The sequence below is a fragment of the Ahaetulla prasina genome, chromosome 1 (genome assembly GCF_028640845.1).
Source record: "Ahaetulla prasina isolate Xishuangbanna chromosome 1, ASM2864084v1, whole genome shotgun sequence".
Classification (NCBI taxonomy): domain Eukaryota; kingdom Metazoa; phylum Chordata; class Lepidosauria; order Squamata; family Colubridae; genus Ahaetulla; species Ahaetulla prasina.
Genome location: NC_080539.1, coordinates 331711863 through 331731320, shown reverse-complemented (window position 1 = coordinate 331731320; position 19458 = coordinate 331711863). Strand labels below are relative to the sequence as shown.

The 19458-nt window shown below is 38.2% G+C and overlaps 1 protein-coding gene across 1 annotated transcript in view; it reads left to right on the top strand.

Moving 5' to 3' along the window:
- ITPK1 (inositol-tetrakisphosphate 1-kinase) overlaps window positions 1-19458 on the top strand; it is a 127406-nt gene that overhangs the window by 92856 nt on the left and 15092 nt on the right. The window contains exon 5 of the mRNA XM_058162603.1: window positions 18759-18857. Within this exon, the coding sequence (XP_058018586.1) occupies window positions 18759-18857 (99 nt within the window). The remainder of the gene's footprint in view (window positions 1-18758; window positions 18858-19458) is intronic.

Below are 19458 nucleotides of genomic sequence, written 5' to 3'. Positions count from 1 at the left end.
AAATTTTGTAAATATCTATACAATTGTTCCTTACAGTGCAATAGTTCCTCTTAGTTACTTACTCTATTTTGCAGTTAATGCCAGCTAGTTTGCTTCTATGCATTGTAGAGCTAAATGCCAGAAGATCATAGGATTTGCATTCAGTTGTATCCTGTTCTTCTGTTGACGAGTTGTTTCTTTGATCAGGTTATGAATTGAGTACATTCTTAGATAATCCTGTCATTGGTTTGAGCTGTGATTAGATGGCATTCTGATGTTAGGATGAAAAGAAAAAAACAGGTTGAATGGAATTATCAGAATGCTGCATTTTACCTGTAACTGTTTCATCAACATTTTAAAGTAGTGTTTTTAAAAATCTCTGAGAAAGGATTACTGCTTTGTGATGCAGAGGGATGATATAGAAAAGAATGGTTGCCTCTGCAATTAATACCTTGCTCTACTTTGTATATTTCCCTTATTTATCCATACTCTCTTAAATCATTTAAATGTACTTGTAATACCATCATTTTTTAAAAAAAAATACTTTTTAAAAAATCCTCCCTAATTATATTAATGTTGGTGCCATTCTTCTTCCTGTTGTGATGAACACATTAATGAATTTGTATGCTTTAAGTTAAGTTAGCTTTTATCTTAATACAGGTAGTCCTAGACATATAAGTTCATTTAGTGACTGTTCAAAGTTACAACAGCACTGAAAAAAGAGACTTATGACAATTTTTCACATTTACTACCATTGCAGCATCCCCATGTTCACTTGATCAAAATTCAGATGCTTGGCAACTGACTCATATTTATATCAGTTGCAATATTCCAGGGTCATCACCTTTGGTAATCTTCTGACAAGCAAAGTCAATAGGAAAACTGGATTCATTTAACAACTTTATTACTAACTTAATAACTGCAGCTATTCCGTTAATAACCGTGGCAAGAAAGGTAATAAAATGGGGCAAAACTCACTTAACAAATGTCTCATTTAGCAGCAGAAATTATGGGCTCAATTGCAGTTGTAAGTCGAGGATTACCTTTATTTTATGACGATAACTCTTACCTTCCCACCAGGTTTTTCAGCTCATGTCATGTTAAAGATACCATCAAATATCGTATCTCTTGATGGCTACACAAATGCTTTTATATATTTTATCTCAGCAACAGCGGTTTGGATTTGCCTTCCTCCAAGACATTTCTTCATCTTCCCGCTGTATCCTATAATCCTTGCATTTCCTGATGTTCTAAGTATACAAGTAATAACTGGGTCTGACCCTTCTTAGCTATTTTGAGATCAGCCAAATTCAGAACAGTGCTGCCACCTGCTGCGGTTGACCAAGATTTTTTTTTAACTACATTTATTCCTTGTTAGCAAGTTCTATTTGCCCTATAAATAAGCTATAAATGCAATTGTTTTCTTGGCCAGGATTCCCCTTTGACCTTTAAATATTAGTGACTACAGTCCAAGAAGTAGATGTTATTCCAGGAAAAATCATTTTACTTATTTTAACTTAATTGTGATTTACAATAATTAATCCCACACACATTCAACATTAATTTCTATCATACTAAAAGATACAATATGGTGACAACTTTTGGAGGGGACCTGAAGGCCATATGTCAGCATTCAGGCAGTTGTGTTGAAACTTGGACCTTAAATTTTGCAGCTTTGATAAGAATTATTCCCATCAGAATAATGGAACTGAAGGTGAATTGTGTCACAGGAATATTTTGAGAAATATTGTTCAATGTAGAGAAACTGTTTATCCTCAGGTTACAGCTTCCAATGCCACATATTCTAAATAAATATTCTGTGTAATTTTGGAAAATCTCACATATAACATTAACATTTGGTGACGATGTACTTTGAAAGTAAGGGCCAAGTATTCTCTTGAAATGTTTATTGTGATCTGTTTATGTTTCAGATTGGAATAAGATACCTATCACATTGGAACACAAGACATTGCTGTATATAGTTGCATTTTCCTTGAGCTACTATGGCATTAGAGGCATTTTTAGAGAAAGAGTACGAGAAGCAGCTGAAATATTTGTATTTTGCTTTATGGGCCATTCCTGCCACCAATGCTTTCCCACTAAAATGGGTCCCTGCTGTTGATTGCAGATTAAATGCTTTTCTAAACTCTTGACTAACAGGAGAGAGAGCTGATAAATAGGAGGCACTTGAGAGACAGGTATGTCCCAGCGAAAGATCAGGGGAGATTGCAGCATGACCTTGAAAATGCATAGGATGTGGAGGAGAAGTGGGGGAGATGGAATGCAGAAGAGAGAGGTAATGGGATGGGTGGATACCTAAAAGCAAGCAGATCAGAGGAAATAATTTATAATAGTCCAGAGGGATTATGTGTACTTTTCCTATTTTCCACAAAAAAAGAAGGAGCATGTCATATGTTTGGGGCAGGGGTGAAATCTAAAAATTTTCCCTACCGGTTCTGTGGGCGTGGCTTATTTGGTGGGCATGGCTTGGTGGTCAGATGACTGGTGGGCGTGGCCAATAACAATAAATAATAAAAATAATTAACGAAGTATACAAAACAATAAGAGGTACCAAAAACCAACTTTCACATTTACACACACACAACACAACACAACACAACTGACTCACACACAATGTAAAAGCAGCTGCACTTCACCCGAAATGGCCCCTGCAACAAGCAGGAACCTCACACTTTCACATTTTACACACACACAACACAACACAACTGAGACACACACATAAAATGCCACATACAGCTTTGTGAGATTTTGTGTGTTTGTGTAGCTAGAGTGAAACACTACAGGAACACACCAAATCTCAGAAAGCTGCACAAATATTTTATTTTATTATTTTATTTTATTTTATTTTATTTTATTGTGGACTTCAAATCCCAGAGTTCCTCAGCCAGCAAAGCAGGAAGTCAAAGCAAGTTTTTTTTTTCTTCAGTAGCTGAAGAAAGCATAGCGTTGCCAGCCCGAAAGAGCAGTAATTATAGGAAAGTGAGGAGGGGGCTTTTGTAAGTGGGGGCTGTTAAAAAGTGAGTTTAAAAGCCTGCTAGGATCAGGAAACTCCTCTGGGATCGCCAGAGGAAAAAAAATTTTAAAGTCAGCTCCTCTGACGATCTCAGCTGAAGTTCCCTCATAGCAGTCCAGAACCTCTTAAAATAATTGTTTTAACATGTAGAAAACATGTTTTTTAAAGTTCTGGTGATGAGGAACTCAGCTGGGATGGTCAGAGGAGCCTTTTAAAGCCCCCTCCCCTTTTCCTTTTTTTCCCCTTCGGCTGAAGAGGTTTTTTTAAAAAAAACTTTTAAAGTGTTCTGATGATCTCTGCTCAGCCCCGCGATCATCAGAGGTTGTTTTTTTTTTACTTTTAAAGGTATGTTTTCGGCTGAAGAAAAACTTAAAAGTAAAAAAAAAAAACCGCTGCTGGTGGTGTGGCTCAGCAGAGGCGGGGGGGGTGGGGCCAGGGATTTTTGCTACCGATCCTCCGAACCAGCAGCTGCCATTGCTACCTAATCGGGAGAGCCGGTGCGAACCGGGAGCATTTCACTCCTGGTTTGGGGTTATGAAATGCACAGAAGGAGAGGGCCAGTTTAGTAGAGTGATTAAGGTATCAAGCTTAGAGAGCAGGAGTCTCTCAAGTTATAGTCCTACCTGAGTAGAAAGCTACTGGATGACTTTGGGCCAGTCACTCTCAGCCCAAGGAAGAAGGCATTGGCAAACCACTTCCAAAAAACTTTCTTCGGTAATTTCAACGGATATTAAATTGGTCATTTACAGCAACCACTTTGTGGCTAACTGTACAGGTAGTCCTCACTTAGCAATCATTTGTTCAGCAACCATTTGAAATTAGGATGGCAATGAACAAAGGACTTAATTACTCATGCTTGAAGTTATAACCGTTGGAAAAAACCCATGGTTCTGTGATTGTGATCTGGGCGCTTGGCATGTATGTGATTACCATTTACAATCTTCCTTGCTGGTTTAATGGTGAAGCTAGCAGAGAAGGTCATAAGTCTCTGCCATCTGCTAAGAAGACTCCCTCTGGTTTCTGGGGACTGGGTAAAAAAATATCCATCTTCAAATTAAAGAAGGATTTTGGCATGGAACATTTACAGCACACGGGATTTGCAGCCAGTCCCCAGAGATAAGACAACTCCCTCTGGTTTTGGTGGGCTGGTTATAAAAGCCCATGCTGCAAATGCTTTGTGCCAAAATCCTGCTTGGATTTTGGGACGAGCTTTTTTCATTTGAGTTTTGATTTAGCCATCCACAAGTGAGTTAGCCTGCAGAAAAGGGTCAGCCAATAAAGATATGCAATGCTATTTGTTTATAGGCATCTGCTTATTGCCTAAGCCTGACACTTTCCTGGGAACACATCTAGAGAGTGACAGTTGAAGAAGGCTCTTTCATTTATTTTATTTTTTGGCAATCTGAAGCTCAGTGTTCTCAATCAGAAGTATGCTTGTAGTGGGGGTGGGGGTGGAATTCTATGAGATCTAGTTGTAGTTGTGCTCCTGGTTTCATCCAAAAAGTCATGTTTTCTTCCAATGCTGATTTTGATTTTCACCACTTGCAGGGAGAAAATCACCTTTGAAAGATGAACAATTATCTAAATGTGTATGTTTTTCCCATAGAAACACCCATGTCTAACATACAGATTTGCAAAGCAATCCAAGTCCCCCTTTTGATTTCATGAAATGCTTTTTGGCCTGACTAACATCTGGAAGAGGGTAAAAAGCAAACTGTAAATTGTGACTTTCTGGAATTTGCTTGTCTGTCAACAGTTGAAGTTATAGCTCCTGTGCATGGCTGTTTGGGAAACACTGAGTATCATAGGGTTGAAACAGACCTTGGAGTCCTTGGATTCCCTCCCCTCCCCCTCCTCCTTCCTCAGATTATATGAGACCAGAATTTATCATGAAACATAATTCATTCATCTTTTTCAATTGTAAATCTCTTAATTATTTCAAAATTTATGGAGCTAGATCTTTACTGACTCAACTGTCCCAGAAAGGTCATGCCTGTTTCCAAAACAAGAAGAGTTGTTTTTAGTTTTGCTACTTATTCCTGATTTATTTACTAACTCCAAAAGTTTCCATATGCATACAGCTTTTGTAGATGGACTGACTAGATAATGTCAAGGCAGTTGTTTTTTCTGTATTTATGGCCTTTTTTTTTACACTTTGTTCCTTTTACTTCCTCCCCCTAAGTTCTCCTGTAATTATTTATAGCACAGAATCCAAAAATAGTCTTATCCTATGTTTTTCAGTAAATTTTCATATCTTCCTGAAATAATACATAGGTTAAAAAATAGAAATTGATATAAAGCCTATGTAGATGTGCTACAATGATTGATGTGCTCAATAAAAACCGTCAAGGGTTTAATTTCTTAAATTGCTCTCTTGGCATCATTAGAATAGAATAACAGAGTTGGAAGGGACCTTGAAAGTCTTCTAGTCCAACCCTTTGCTTAGGCAGGAAACCCTATACTACTTCAGACAAATGGTTATCCAACATCTTCTTAAAAACTTCCAGTGTTGGAGCATTCACAGCTTCTGGAGGCAAGTTGTTCCACTAAATATTTGTTCTAACTGTCAGGAAATTTCTCCTTAGTTCTAAGTTGCTCCTCTCCTTGATTAGTTTCCACCCATTGCTTCTTGTTCTACCCTCAGGTGCTTTGGAGAATAGTTTGACTCCCTCTTCTTTGTGTCAGCCCCTGAGATATTGGAACACTGCTATCATGTCTCCCCTAGTCCTTCCTTTCATTAAACTAGACATAAACTAGCCCAGCAAACAGAAAGTGGAAGAAAAGATAGCACTTACGGCATTGTAAGTTTTATACAGAGATACATGAAAAATGGAACACTCACACCAACAATTTTGCAAAACGTTGAGAGAGCCTCTTCTTTGGTCCAAAATATTACCAATCAGTGTCGTTTTGGGAATGGGCTTGGTTGTTTGTCTTTTGGCTTGTGCTGAGAGTAAAGAAATGTATCTTGGAAGTATGACTAGAGCAGTATCAAGATGAAAGCAGTGCAAACTGGAAACCAGTTTGTCCTCCTTGGCCATGACCCATAACAAAAAAGATACAGTTTTCTAGTTCAAACCATTCTTTATCAGCCTGAGGTCCTTCTGATTTGCTGGACTACAAGTTCTAGAATTCACTATCATGGCCCATGCCCTTATTTCCTTGATGTGACTGGAAATGGCTCCAGTATCTAACTGCAGAAAATTTTCTGCTTTGTTTTTCCATCTAGATTCAGGGTTTTTAGTTGGGTGGTTCTTTATTTTAGAATATTTAAACCGACATGTTATATAGGTATCATAAAGTCTTGGCTATGGTTGCACTTTTGTCATCTATTCAACTTCTTTCTTTGAAAAAGTTTTTTTATGACATAAATTGTCACTGAATGTCTACTCTCTATTACAGGTTAGAAGGGAGCTTGAACCATTCATGTATGTATGTATGTATGTATGTATGTATGTATGTATGTGTGTATATATATATATACATATTTATATATTATAAATATATATATATATATTATAAAATATATAGGTCTTTGGTTATTTGGGTTTTCTCCCGCGTAAAATTGGAAGTGTCTTGGCGACGTTTCGACAAAGTCTCATTCGTCATCTTCAGGCTTCAGCTTCGTGCTTCTGGGAGCAATGTGTGATTGCAGCTGTTTCTTCCTTTTTAACTGCTAGTGGGGGTTTGAACTGATTGGGTGGGAGCTTGGCTGTGCTCTGATTGGATGGGTTTTTTTTTTGTGCTCTGATTGGCTGGGGGTGTGTCCTGTTTGGGTGGGGGCTTGGTTGTGCTCAAATTAGTCTGAGTTGCAGGGGGATTTGAGCTGGTGAGCTGCATTGCTGCTGTTTGGCTTCGTGGTCGTGGTCGTGCTACATCTTCATAGTGGGTGTCAGTCTGCTGCATGTATGGATTGGAGGGGTTTGAAATGGCTAATGTTGCAGCTGCAGTCTGGCTTGTGGTCCTTGGTCGTGCTTCCTGATCAGTGTGGGTTTGGGTCTGCTTTCTGGGTGGATGTGTGGTGGTGACATCCTGTGTGGACCTCGTGAATGTGGGTCTGGTCACCACCACACATCCACCCAGGATCCACATCCACCCAGGATGTCACCACCACACATCCACCCAGAAAGCAGACCCAAACCCACACTGATCAGGAAGCACGACCAAGGACCAGAAGCCAGACCGCAGCTGCAACATTAGCCATTTCAAACCCCTCCAATCCATACATGCAGCAGACTGACACCCACTATGAAGATGTAACACGACCACGACCACGAAGCCAAACAGCTGCAGTGCAGCTCACCAGCTCAAATCCCCCTGCAACTCAGACTAATTTGAGCACAACCAAGCCCCCACCCAAACAGGACACACCCCCAGCCAATCAGAGCACAAAAAAACCCATCCAATCAGAGCACAGCCAAGCTCCCACCCAATCAGTTCAAACCCCCACTAGCAGTTAAAAAGGAAGAAACAGCTGCAATCACACATTGCTCCCAGAAGCACGAAGTTGAAGCCTGAAGATGACGAATGAGACTTCGTCAAAACGTCGCCAAGACACTTCCAATTTTACGCGGGAGAAAACCCGAATAACCAAAGACCTATATACAAACACCCGCGAAAACCTCAGAAAACATATAAAATATATATATATATATATTTTCATAGCTGTTTCATAATCTAGCGTTTCATATCAGTTACCATTTAATATTGTTTCTAATTAACACCCACTATACATGGTGGGTTTAGTGTGAATGCCTTACAAACATTCATTAAGTGACTGTTTGAAGTTACAACAGCACTGAAAAAAGTGACTTACGACCATTTTTCACATGACTGTTGCAGCATCCCCGTGGTCACATAATCAAAATCTGGGCACTTGGCAACTGGCATTTGTGAATGTTGCAGTGTCCTGGGGTCATGTCATCACCTTTTGCGACCTTTGACAAGCAAAGTCAATGGGGAAGTCAGATTCACTTAACACTTCAGTGATTCACTTAAGAACTGTGGCAAGAAAGTTGTAAAATGGGGCAAAACTCACTTAACAAATGTCTCGCTTAGCAACAGAAATTTCAATTGTGCTCGTATGTCAAGCAATATATACATGCAAATTATATATGTATATGTATATGTATATGTATATGTATATGTATATGTATATGTATATGTATATGTATATGTATATGTATAGAGAGAGGAAGGGAGGAGGGAGAGTGTTTTATGCAAATAAATTGTCTTTCCTAACTGTGATTCCCTAGGTGGGAATTGGGGAGCATTGGTTGAGGAAAGTTGATACAAAGATTGTTTGTTTGTTTGTTTGTTTGTTTTGTCAAATACATATTAAATAATATATATAAGTATAAGCAGTTTTATCTGTTCATTGTGTTAGATTACAGCTGTGCTACAAGGGAAAAAGAAAATCATGAGTATAGATTTTTGGGAATGAAAGAAGGTAATACAGCTTTCATTGGGTATTGGCTGAAAAGCTTTTTATATTTTGGTATGAAAAGAATATATTTCTCCATTTTTAAAACAAAGAAAATCAAATGATCGTTGTGTTAAAAAGAAAAGCAGAGAGAGAGAGAGAGAGAGAGAGAGAGAGAGAGAGAGATCTATAAACATGTTTATTGAAAGATGATTTTGCAATGAATTATAGCCGTGGTGATCAAAGAAACAGGTGCTGGGAACTGGATGTTCTTTCAATGACAACAAAATAATTACTTAGAAATAAAGTCATCCTATTATATAAGTAAGGATTAGTAGGGAAGGGAAGTTAGATTCCTTTATTTCCAAAGGCATATATATTAAGTATATAATTTGCTTAAAACCATATGCTAAATATCCTACAATTTCTGTGAGGATTAAATCTTTATATTTGCATGTTAGTAGATGATTCTTAAGGTTAAAAAAAGAAATCCTATTTGTGTTAATTGTGGACTCTTTGTGTTCAGAAGCCATAACTAAGTAACAGCCATACTGGTTCAGGCTCTCTCAAGGGCTGATACAAGAGCCCTCTGGATGAAATCCTTGGAGAGCTGCTGCCTATTATAGCAGACAGTACTGGGATTGATAGATTAATTGAACAATATTCCATATTGTGGCTGGGTCGGTTTTAGAAAAGTATTCTGTCCTACATACTGAAGTAGAGTATTCCACTTTTTTGTTGGGGTTTCCAAGAATTCAGAAGGAGTAGAAGGTTTTTCAGTTGTTTCATTGGTTATATCTTTCAAATTGATTGAGCCATTTGGATAGATTTAATACATCTTCCTCAGTTTATTGCATCCACATATATTGAATTTTTATCAAGATTATTTTAACAGGCACAAGATTATGGGATTTAATTTAATCTAACCGGTTTAAAATAATCAAGTAAATACTGCAGTCGTGATATTAGAACACTATTGTGCAAATTATAGCTGCAGAATAAGAAACAGTATCGTAAGCAAATTTAGTATTTACTTTATAACCAGTCCTAAATTACTGGTTTTCTATTGTAGTAATATTCCTGTAGAAATGCTTATGCAACAAACCAGTGCATGTTATAATTTTTAATTTGTGCATGAGTTTGCTTATAAATTAGGAACATTTATATTGCTATTATTTTACTGTTTATAATCCAAATCAGATTATATTATGATTTTACTTTTACTTAAATTGCCCACACCAGTTAAAAATAAAGGTTTAAAAACCAAGCACACAAGGGACAAATGAGCAGGGAAGGGAAAAGAGAGAAAAAAGATCATTTGACAGTGCCAAAATACAATGGTAAGTTGTAAACAAACATGCCTACCTAGTGGGGCTAAGCTGATTATTGCTTGCTGGTGGTCTTTCTTTGACAGAGGTTTTGCGGTGGCCTTTTTTTCCTGGCTGGTGGCAGAGGCTAAATGGACAATGGGCGTGAATGGAGCAAAATGTTCCTTCTTGGCAAGGAGAAGTTAACTCCTTGCAGCTGCTCATTCTCTGGCCAGTGAATGAAACTTGATTACCGTATATACTCGAGTATAAGCCGAGTTTTTCAGCACGTTTTTTGTGCTGAAAAACTTCCCCTCGGCTTATACTCGGGTCTATACGGCTTATACTCGAGTTTTTTTTTTTTTAAAGCCCCTCGGCTTATACTCGAGTATATACGGCTTATACTCGAGTTTTTTTTCTTTCTTTTTTTCACATTTTACCGGACGGAAGCCCTGCCGGTGCAGTGAGAGGGCGGGGCGGGGGAGCCGCCAGCCTTCTCAGCTGAGGGAGGGAGGGTTTCCCCAACCGGTAGGTGCCTCATTTCCCACCCTCGGCTTATACTCGAGTCCCCAGTTTACCCCAGTTTTTGGGGTAAAATTGGGGACCTCGGCTTATACTCGGATCGGCTTATATTCGAGTATATACGGTAATTTTCTTATTGCTGTTACTAAAATCCATGTACTTCTCTCCCCTCTCTCAACTGACATTTTAGAACTATCAAATGGTTTTCCCTCTCTCTCTCCGAATTATTCTCCTCTTAATGTATTTATGTAATTACAAACTTGAATATTCCTTGCCCTCAGAAATCCCACTGAAACGATAGAATCATTATTTAATAATGCCTTTTTTATTGGAACGATCGTGAGGGACATACAGTTAACCATGATTCAATTTAAGATTCTATGCCAATAACTTTTATTAATTAATAAATGAGTCAATCTCCACATTCAGCATCAGAACTACGTAAGAAAGAGAACATATAGCTTATTAAAATTCATTACAGCTTCTAACAGAATACAGGTAGAGTATCTGATAAATGAATGTTCCCTGATAAGAAATAAATTTAAATTCCATACAAAAAGTATAGCCTATTTTCTGTTTGGCAATATAATTATGGTATTTTTTTTCCAATGAGATGCATTTAACTGAATGACCTCTTATTTGCAATTCGAAACAGAACAATCTTCAAATATACCGCTCAGTAAGATTTAGTCTTTTCTAAAAAGCTAAATGTTTGAATACATTTATAGTACTTTGCCAAATCAACCAAACCATCTAAACAGTTTGACCCAGAAATGCCAAACCTTTGCTGTTATATGATTTAAAATGTGTAATATTTTTCCTTGGATTCAGTCCAGTGTTAGATCATAGTATCCATTTATTTTTCATGTTATAATCTAATGACAATATTTTGACTCCTTTATTCCTTATAAATTAAGATCGTTCTGGTATTCTAATTTTAAAAATGCAAGAGATTTTAGTAATGTGTACAGAAATACAGACATTAGCTCATTTGCTTGCTTTCCCCTCTGGAATGATCATGTTGAGAGATGTCTTTGATTTCATCCAACTATAGTTGGAGGTGGGCTGTAGAGCAGATCTGAATCTGTAAACAGTTCAAAAAGAAAATAAATTGGAGTGTAGAGAATGATATTAAATAACTCAGACAGAAAGGAAATAGATTGTCTAATAAATCAAATCCTACTTTACACAAACCCATACTGGACCATGGTAAGAAGTATCCTGTTTGTTGAATTTAGCTGTGTTTCTTTGAAAAATAGCCAGAAGTTTCTCTTTTGTTACAAAATATTATATTTCAGATTCTCTGTTAGGCAGCATAAATCCATATGAAATAAATTCTTTTGCAGTTTTGTAGTAGATCGCTGGTTATAGCAATGCAAAAATTTTCCTCCTCAATCCCTTGAGGCATCTAAATATGTAAATAGTCAAATTAAACTCCATACATAGAGCTTTTCATGGTCATTGAGTTGAGGAGATTGTTTATAATGTTTGGTAACCCTGTGCAACAAGATTTTTTGTTTATACCTATTCACATTGAGGTTTACAAACAAAGAAATATCTAACTTTGTATAAAACACTTCAGACATCCAAACACATACTAATAGTCTAGTATACTAATAGAATCATGGCTAATAGGCATTTGCGATTCAGGGCAATTATTGCTGCCTCACTAGTAGCCAAGAACCATTGAGGCACTCACTCTAATGATATTTTGAAGTTTTTTCTGAGAGCATTTGGAGCTTGGGCAGCTTGGGTTTGACTTTCTTTGTTTTATTATTCAATTTCATTGACTGCCCAGTTTTATTGGGCAAATTACTATTCAGGGGTTTTTTGGTGACTATTTACTACTGGATTTTATATGTTTTTTGATGTTGGTGATTTCAGCAGTATCAACAACTAATAAGTAAAAATCTCACTTGGGGAAAATGTCAGGTTAGGTCAACAGCAATCTCATTGTCACGTGGCCTTAATGAAAGATTGGTCCTCAGAATGCTACTCTTAAAGGGCACAAGGGATTTGGAGCATTTGCTTACCAAGCCATGGGGCCCAGAAGCCTCTTAAAACCTAGTGCCATTCTTTAAATGCACTCAGTTAACACTAACTCAGTGGTGGACAATCTGTTTCAGATGTTACAAGTTTTTCAGCTTCAATTGCTTATCTCATTAAGAATGTGGAGATCTGTCAGTCAGAATAGACAATATTGGGTTGACGGGCTAATAGTCTGAACTGGTTAAAAGCAACTTCCTGTGCTATTACAATTTTCCAGTCATAAATCAACTCATAAAGCATACAGTGCATTTATCAAGGCTTTATATCAGCTATGGCACTTAAGAGTTTCTTCCTGTTCTGCTTTCCTAAAGCAAACTCAAGAAGGTTACATTAGTAGATTTATTATACCAAATTAAGAAACCATGCACACAAGTTTTCTTCTAACAGCATGCACTAATTTTACCCTCCATGTTAGCCCCACAGTTTCAATCCCTCCTGCCATTCTAAGACAGTAGCTTTCAGGCTACACATTTCCTGGCCTGAAGGTTATTGCCATTGTGCCTTATTTACAAAATGGCTTTCTCTGGCGTGGCTGTGAAATGAGAATTGGAGGAACCTGCCTCACCAGCTTCAATCCCCTTGAACTTAATTGAGTCTCATTAAATGTTAAACAGTTCCAAAAGAGAGAGCCAAAAGATGCTGTTATTCCTCCCCCACCCCCAAAAAAAGCCTTTCCATTGCTACCTCTTCTATGAGCATTCATTTGAATTCTGACAGCTAGTTATGCCACACTAGAAGTAACAATCGCCTTGCTTCAGTCAGTGGCTTGTCGGGGATGGATTGTAACCCCATGTGCATGTGTGCCTGTGCTACAGGTATTGTACATTCCTCAGACTTCATGCCAAAATGAGGTGGTAGTTGAAAGGGGCCTTGTTGTTAACCACTGTTCATGAAAGGATTGTTTGTTTCCTTTCAGTGAACTTGCAACAGCCTGTCTTCCAGGCCAACCTTTTCCAACTGTTCTGATCTGATGAGAAATGCGGGTTCTTAAAGGCATCATATGCAAAGTAGATATAAAATACACCTACTCTACGAAGATCAGTGTTGCAATAGCCAGTGGTTAATCACAGAGTTGGTTTAATGCCGTTTCCATAGCTCTGACCATTTTCAGGTTGTCTCAGGTGGAAGCTACCTACTACTTAGTGACGGTATTGGTACAATTTAGGTTTTTCTAATATATTATATATATATATATATATATATATATATATATATATATATATATATATATATATATATATATATATATATATATATATATATATATATATAATATATTAGAAAAACCTAAATATATATGTAGGTCTTTGGTTATTCGGGTTTTCTCCCGTGTAAAATTGGAAGTGTCTTGGCGACGTTTCGACGAAGTCTCATTCGTCATCTTCAGGCTTCAGCTTCGTGCTTCTGGGAGCAATGTGTGACTGCAGCTGTTTCTTCCTTTTTAACTGCTAGTGGGGGTTTGAACTGATTGGGTGGGAGCTTGGCTGTGCTCTGATTGGATGTGGGTTTTTTGGTGCTCTGATTGGCTGGGGGTGTGTCCTGTTTGGGTGGGGGCTTGGTTGTGCTCAAATTAGTCTGAGTTGCAGGGGGATCTGAGCTGGTGAGCTGCACTGCTACTGTTTGGCTTCGTGTTCGTGGTCGTGCTACATCTTCGTAGTGGGTGTCAGTCTGCTGCATGTATGGATTGGAGGGGTTTGAAATGGCTAATGTTGCAGCTGCGGTCTGGCTTCTGGTCCTTGGTCGTGCTTCCTGATCAGTGTGGGTTTGGGTGTGCTTTCTGGGTGGATGTGTGGTGGTGACATCCTGTGTGGACCTCGTGAGTGTGGGTCTGGTGTCATTCCTCGTGTTAGGGACACGTTTGTCAATAAGGGCAGGTTTCCAAATGGCTGGTAGGCGGGAGGTATCATCTCGTTTGTTCATGCTGTGTGGGCGTTTTTCTATCTCGATGGCTTCTCTGATTATTCTGTTGTTAAAGTGTTCAGTTTTGGCGATAGTTCTGGTCTTTTTAAAGTCAATATCGTGTCCTGTGACTTTAAAGTGTTGGACCAGGGAAGAAGTTGGTTCCTCTTTTTTGAATGAGTTCTTGTGTGCATTATTCGGGTTTTCTCCCGCGTAAAATTGGAAGTTTCTTGGCATTGCTCCCAGAAGCACGAAGCTGAAGCCTGAAGATGACGAATGAGACTTCGTCGAAACGTCGCCAAGACACTTCCAATTTTACGCGGGAGAAAACTCGAATAACCAAAGACCTACATACAAACACCCGTGAAAACCTCAGAAAACATATATATATATATATATATATATGTAGGTCTTTGGTTATTCGGGTTTTCTCCCGCGTAAAATTGGAAGTGTCTTGGCGACGTTTCGACGAAGTCTCATTTGTCATCTTCAGGCTTCAGCTTCGTGCTTCTGGGAGCAATGCCAAGAAACTTCCAATTTTACGCGGGAGAAAACCCGAATAACCAAAGACCTACATATAAACACCCGCGAAAACCTCAGAAAACATATATAGAGAGAGGGGGGGAGGGAGAGGGAGAGGGAGGACTGGCTCCCTCAGATCTATAAGCAAATGAATAGCATTCCTTCTGCTCTGTGCTATGGGTTTTTCCTTGAATAATGAATTATTTTACTAGGTTTTAAAATATGTTAACTCACATACATACATTTTATGAGTATAAATGACATATATTTGCAGCATTCTTGATGAAAACTGATCTTTGACATCTACTGTCACCCTCAGCTACCAGAACTCTGCCACCTACCACAGAGTATTAAATGTGCCTCTATGTCCAGCAGCTCTGTTGTCATGGCACAGTTGCAACACTTCTTCCCTTAAAGGAGGAGATCATATAAATGGTCATTGTGAAACAGTTGTGCCAACATTTAAAGTAAAAGGTGAAGAATCAATCTGTGAGGTCCCTGGAGGTCATCCATACAAGCCCTGACATATGCAACTGTTTCTGTTGAACTCTAATATGATCTACAATCTGTCTCCCTGCTCCAGATCTCTCAGAAGGGACTAACACTGGAGAAAGGCCAAATTGCTTGGCTGCAGTATTGTGGAAGGAGAAATTGAGTAGGGAAAGTCATATTCAAGTTTGCATGATTGGGCATCTGAAAGCTTTTTCTGTGAGCCAAGATTACATATATGATATGAAAACTGAAATGAGAGAAATATTGTGCCCATCTGACTTGCCAGGGTGTGAGAGATTGGTTTTCTGCAGAACTTCCAAATTCCACAGGTATCTATGGATAACTGTGCTTCCTTCTTGGAAGTGCCTCAATTACTGGAATGTTGGCTTTTCTGCGAGCATTTTTTTTGTTTTAGATTTTTTTTCATATACAATTCAAAGCAGTGAACATACCAATACTCCTTCCTCCTATTTTCCCCATAACATCCCTGTGAGATAAGCTAGGCTGAGAAAGTGACTGGCCCAGCTGGTTTTTCATGCCTAAGGCAGGACATGCCTAAAGCAGAATTAGAACTCAGTTTCCTGGTTTCTAAACCAACATTTTAACTATTGCACAAAACTGGTTCTCTAATGTATTATATAATTATAAATAAATAAATAAATAAATAAATAAATAAATAAATAAATAAATAAATAAATAAATAAATAAATAAATAAATAAATAAATAAATAAATAAATAAATAAATAAATAAATAAATAAATAAATAAATAAATAAATAACAGTATCATAGCTCTATAGAAGCAACTCAGGCCTAAAAGTTGCAATACAATTAGATCTGCAGTTCATTTTTAATCATTTTAATAGATTAAAATAGAAATAAGCAAAGCCCAGAAATGTTTTACATCCTTTACATTTCTATGTAGTCAGGAATTGTAGCTTTCAGGATCCATTTGAATTCCTTTAGTAGATATTCTATAATCCAAAGAGTTGAATTGGGGAAGATCAAATGCAGAGTGCAATATTTGACTCAATATCTAAGAGCTCCACAATAAAACCATAAAATGATCTCTCTCCTTTCTACTTACATTCAGACATCTACAATGACCTTGTCCTTGGATTTCCACCTGTCCCAGCACCCAGATCAAAATCTGGGTGATTGGCAACCCATTCACACTTATGACTGGTTTTCAAGCATTCCATGATCATGTGATTGCCATTTGCAAACTTCCCTGCTGGCTTCCCCAGAAAGTCATTTGGGAAGTGGGCAAGGAAGGTCATAAGTCACTTAGGTATGTCTTCCCCATTCTTGCTGCTCATGCCATGCCATTGCACATCCTCAGGCACCCTCCATGACACTCCCCATGCCTTCTTTACCCTCCCCAACCTGCACTGTACCCTCATGCACCCCCACAACACCTCTTGTGTAGATCCTCACACCCTCTCCAGCCCTCTCCAATGTGCTGGATGCCTCTGGCACATACCTTCGTGCATCCTCCCCAATCCATGTGATGTTTCTCTGCAGTGCCTCTAGTGGCATTCTCTTTCAGCCTTGTGCATCCTACCTTACCCTCACTGATACATTGTTGCTGCACCTCTTGTGCACCCTCCCTAGTGCAGCCCCCCTGAACCTCTAATGAACCCTCACCAACACTCCGCCATCTGGATGCACCTGCATGCAGGCCTGAGACTTGTAATACATTTAGATCTGCAGTTCATTTTTAATCATTTTAATAGCATAAAAGCACTGACTACTTCACTGGCAACTAAGACTGCAGGGATTGCCATCACTGAGCATTGCAATCGTGCTCCATGACCACATTGCTTAACAACAGAAATTCTGGTCCCAGTTGCCCTTGTAAATTGGGGACTGTCTGTATAGACCAGATCAGGAAACAGACTCCACAGAATGACTGGGACTTTATTTTTACAGCTTAGAATTACCAAATCTTGAAAGCCTTGACAGCATCTTTCCTCCCTCCCTTCTTTTACTCAGGCAGAACTGATCTGAATTTCCTTCTAATATTTTCTTCCTGTCCTGGATTTAAATCATGTTTTTCCAACTGCAGTCACATAGTTTTTCCAAGATTATATCTGTGCTTCTCTACAATTTCTGAAGAAAGAATGACATCTAAAACTTCCTGGTCCAATTGGCTGAGCTTGGGTTTATTTTTATATTTCAAATACATACAGAGTGTACCAAGGTCCCATAGATCAATCACAATATTTTATTTATTAATATTGTTTTCTGGAGAAAATGTTAATGCACTAGGAATGTTCAAATGTGATGCATCAAAGCAGTATGCTAGAATAAAGTGACAAGCAACTCAAACATTTAATGTAATATAAGTACCATGTTTCTCAAAAAAGAAGGTCAGATCTTATTTTCTTTTGACCCCTCCCCCAAAATGGCTAGGCCAGGGGTGTCCAAACTTGGTCCCTTTAAGACTTTTGGACTTCAACTCCCAGAGTCCCTCAGCCAGCAAAGCTGGCTGAGGGACTCTGGGAGTTGAAGTCCAAAAGTCTTAAAGGGACCAAGTTTGGACACCCCTGGGCTAGGCCTTCTTTTTGAACGGTTTCTGATTATTGACTCACCTCGCGGTGGTGGCACCGACAGCCCCGCTCAGCAGGAGCTGCTGCTGGCCCACTTCTTCTGCAGCCACTTGCCACCACTCACATGCATCACCCCGGCAGGCATCTGAAAGCGAAACGGAGACTGGGGCGATGCGTGTGAGTGGCGGCAAATGGCCACAGAAGAAGCAACTGCAGAAAAAGGCAAGGCAGGTGTCCAGGTGTGTCATCTTTTTGGAGAAACACGGTATATATAATAATTTAATTTCTATGGGGCCTGACTTTTAGTACAACCTGTATATATTTAAACTATTGAATCAGATGATCCAGCTACTTTTATAGACAGTTTTCTTATTTCCATTCTAATTATTGGATTTGTTGTTTAAACTTATCACTGGTGTCCACAAGGCAAATGATAATGTTTGTGATGACATTATACAAATGGTATGACCTATGTACTTGCATTAGAAAAAGGGATGCAAATAAGTGTATCATTGTATGATAATGTATACCTGTCATCAGTTTGGCATCAGTTTGCTGTAGATTCTCCAGAAAAAAAATATTGTATGATATATTAAGCATTTTTCTTATGTGTAAAATGTTTGAAATAAATATTGTTACAAGATAAAATTGATATGACTTAAATATTGGTTTTAGAGATAATTTTCATTAATTTTTGTCACTTTGCTTAGATATAGTTTTCAGTTAGATTTGAATACACAACCATTGCACTATGTGTGAGCAAGGACATGAGCAACAATGTTTTGTTGGAAGGACTAACAGACATGAAGCTTTCATGAACCGGATGTACAAAATAGCTTTCTCAGATGGCAGTATTATAGAAATTGCTGAAAGGAGCAGAGTAAAATTGAGGAGTATTTACCGTACAGAAAGCAAGAATTGAGATAAACTGAAAACATTTATAAACTGTTTGGATTGTTTTTTTCCATCTCTTTTCTTCAGATGACAGAATCTGTTCTCCACCATTTATGGAATTAACAAATGCATGTGGAGAAGACACCTTGAAGCAAATAGAAAAAAATGGAATTGCATTCCCATTCAGTACGTGACCAATTTTTATATTTTACTTAATAGTAAAGTTGTAAAGCAATTCCTCCACGACCACTGAAATCAATGTAATTTAGCTAAGTACTCTTGTGGGGAGGGAGGGGACTTGCACAGGAGATAGCTAAAATAAAAATCTAAGAAAGCCATGCGTGCATATCATGCATAAAGTCCTTCTTTCTGTAATATAGAATGTTAGTTTCTCTTTTTCATTTTCTCTGTCTCTGCTATTTTGCAGATGAATTATCAGAGTTATTTGATAAAAGTGTCTGCCTTTATTTCAATATGTATAATGTTGGTGTTGGTTTACTAGAAAAAGGCCCTAATGCCCATTTAAAACTACAGAGTAATGTTTTGGTACATTGAGAACTATTTTTTGCATTTTTAAGTATGTTATACTAACATGAATCTTAGATGTACTATTATCTTATAGTTGTTTGTATGTATACTGAGAACTTATGCACCAGAGACAAATTCCTTGTGTGTCCAATCACACTTGGCCAATAAAGTATTCTATCCCTATCCCTATCCTATCCCATCCCATCCCATCCCATCCCATCCCATCCCATCCCATCCCATCCTATTCTATCCTGGTATA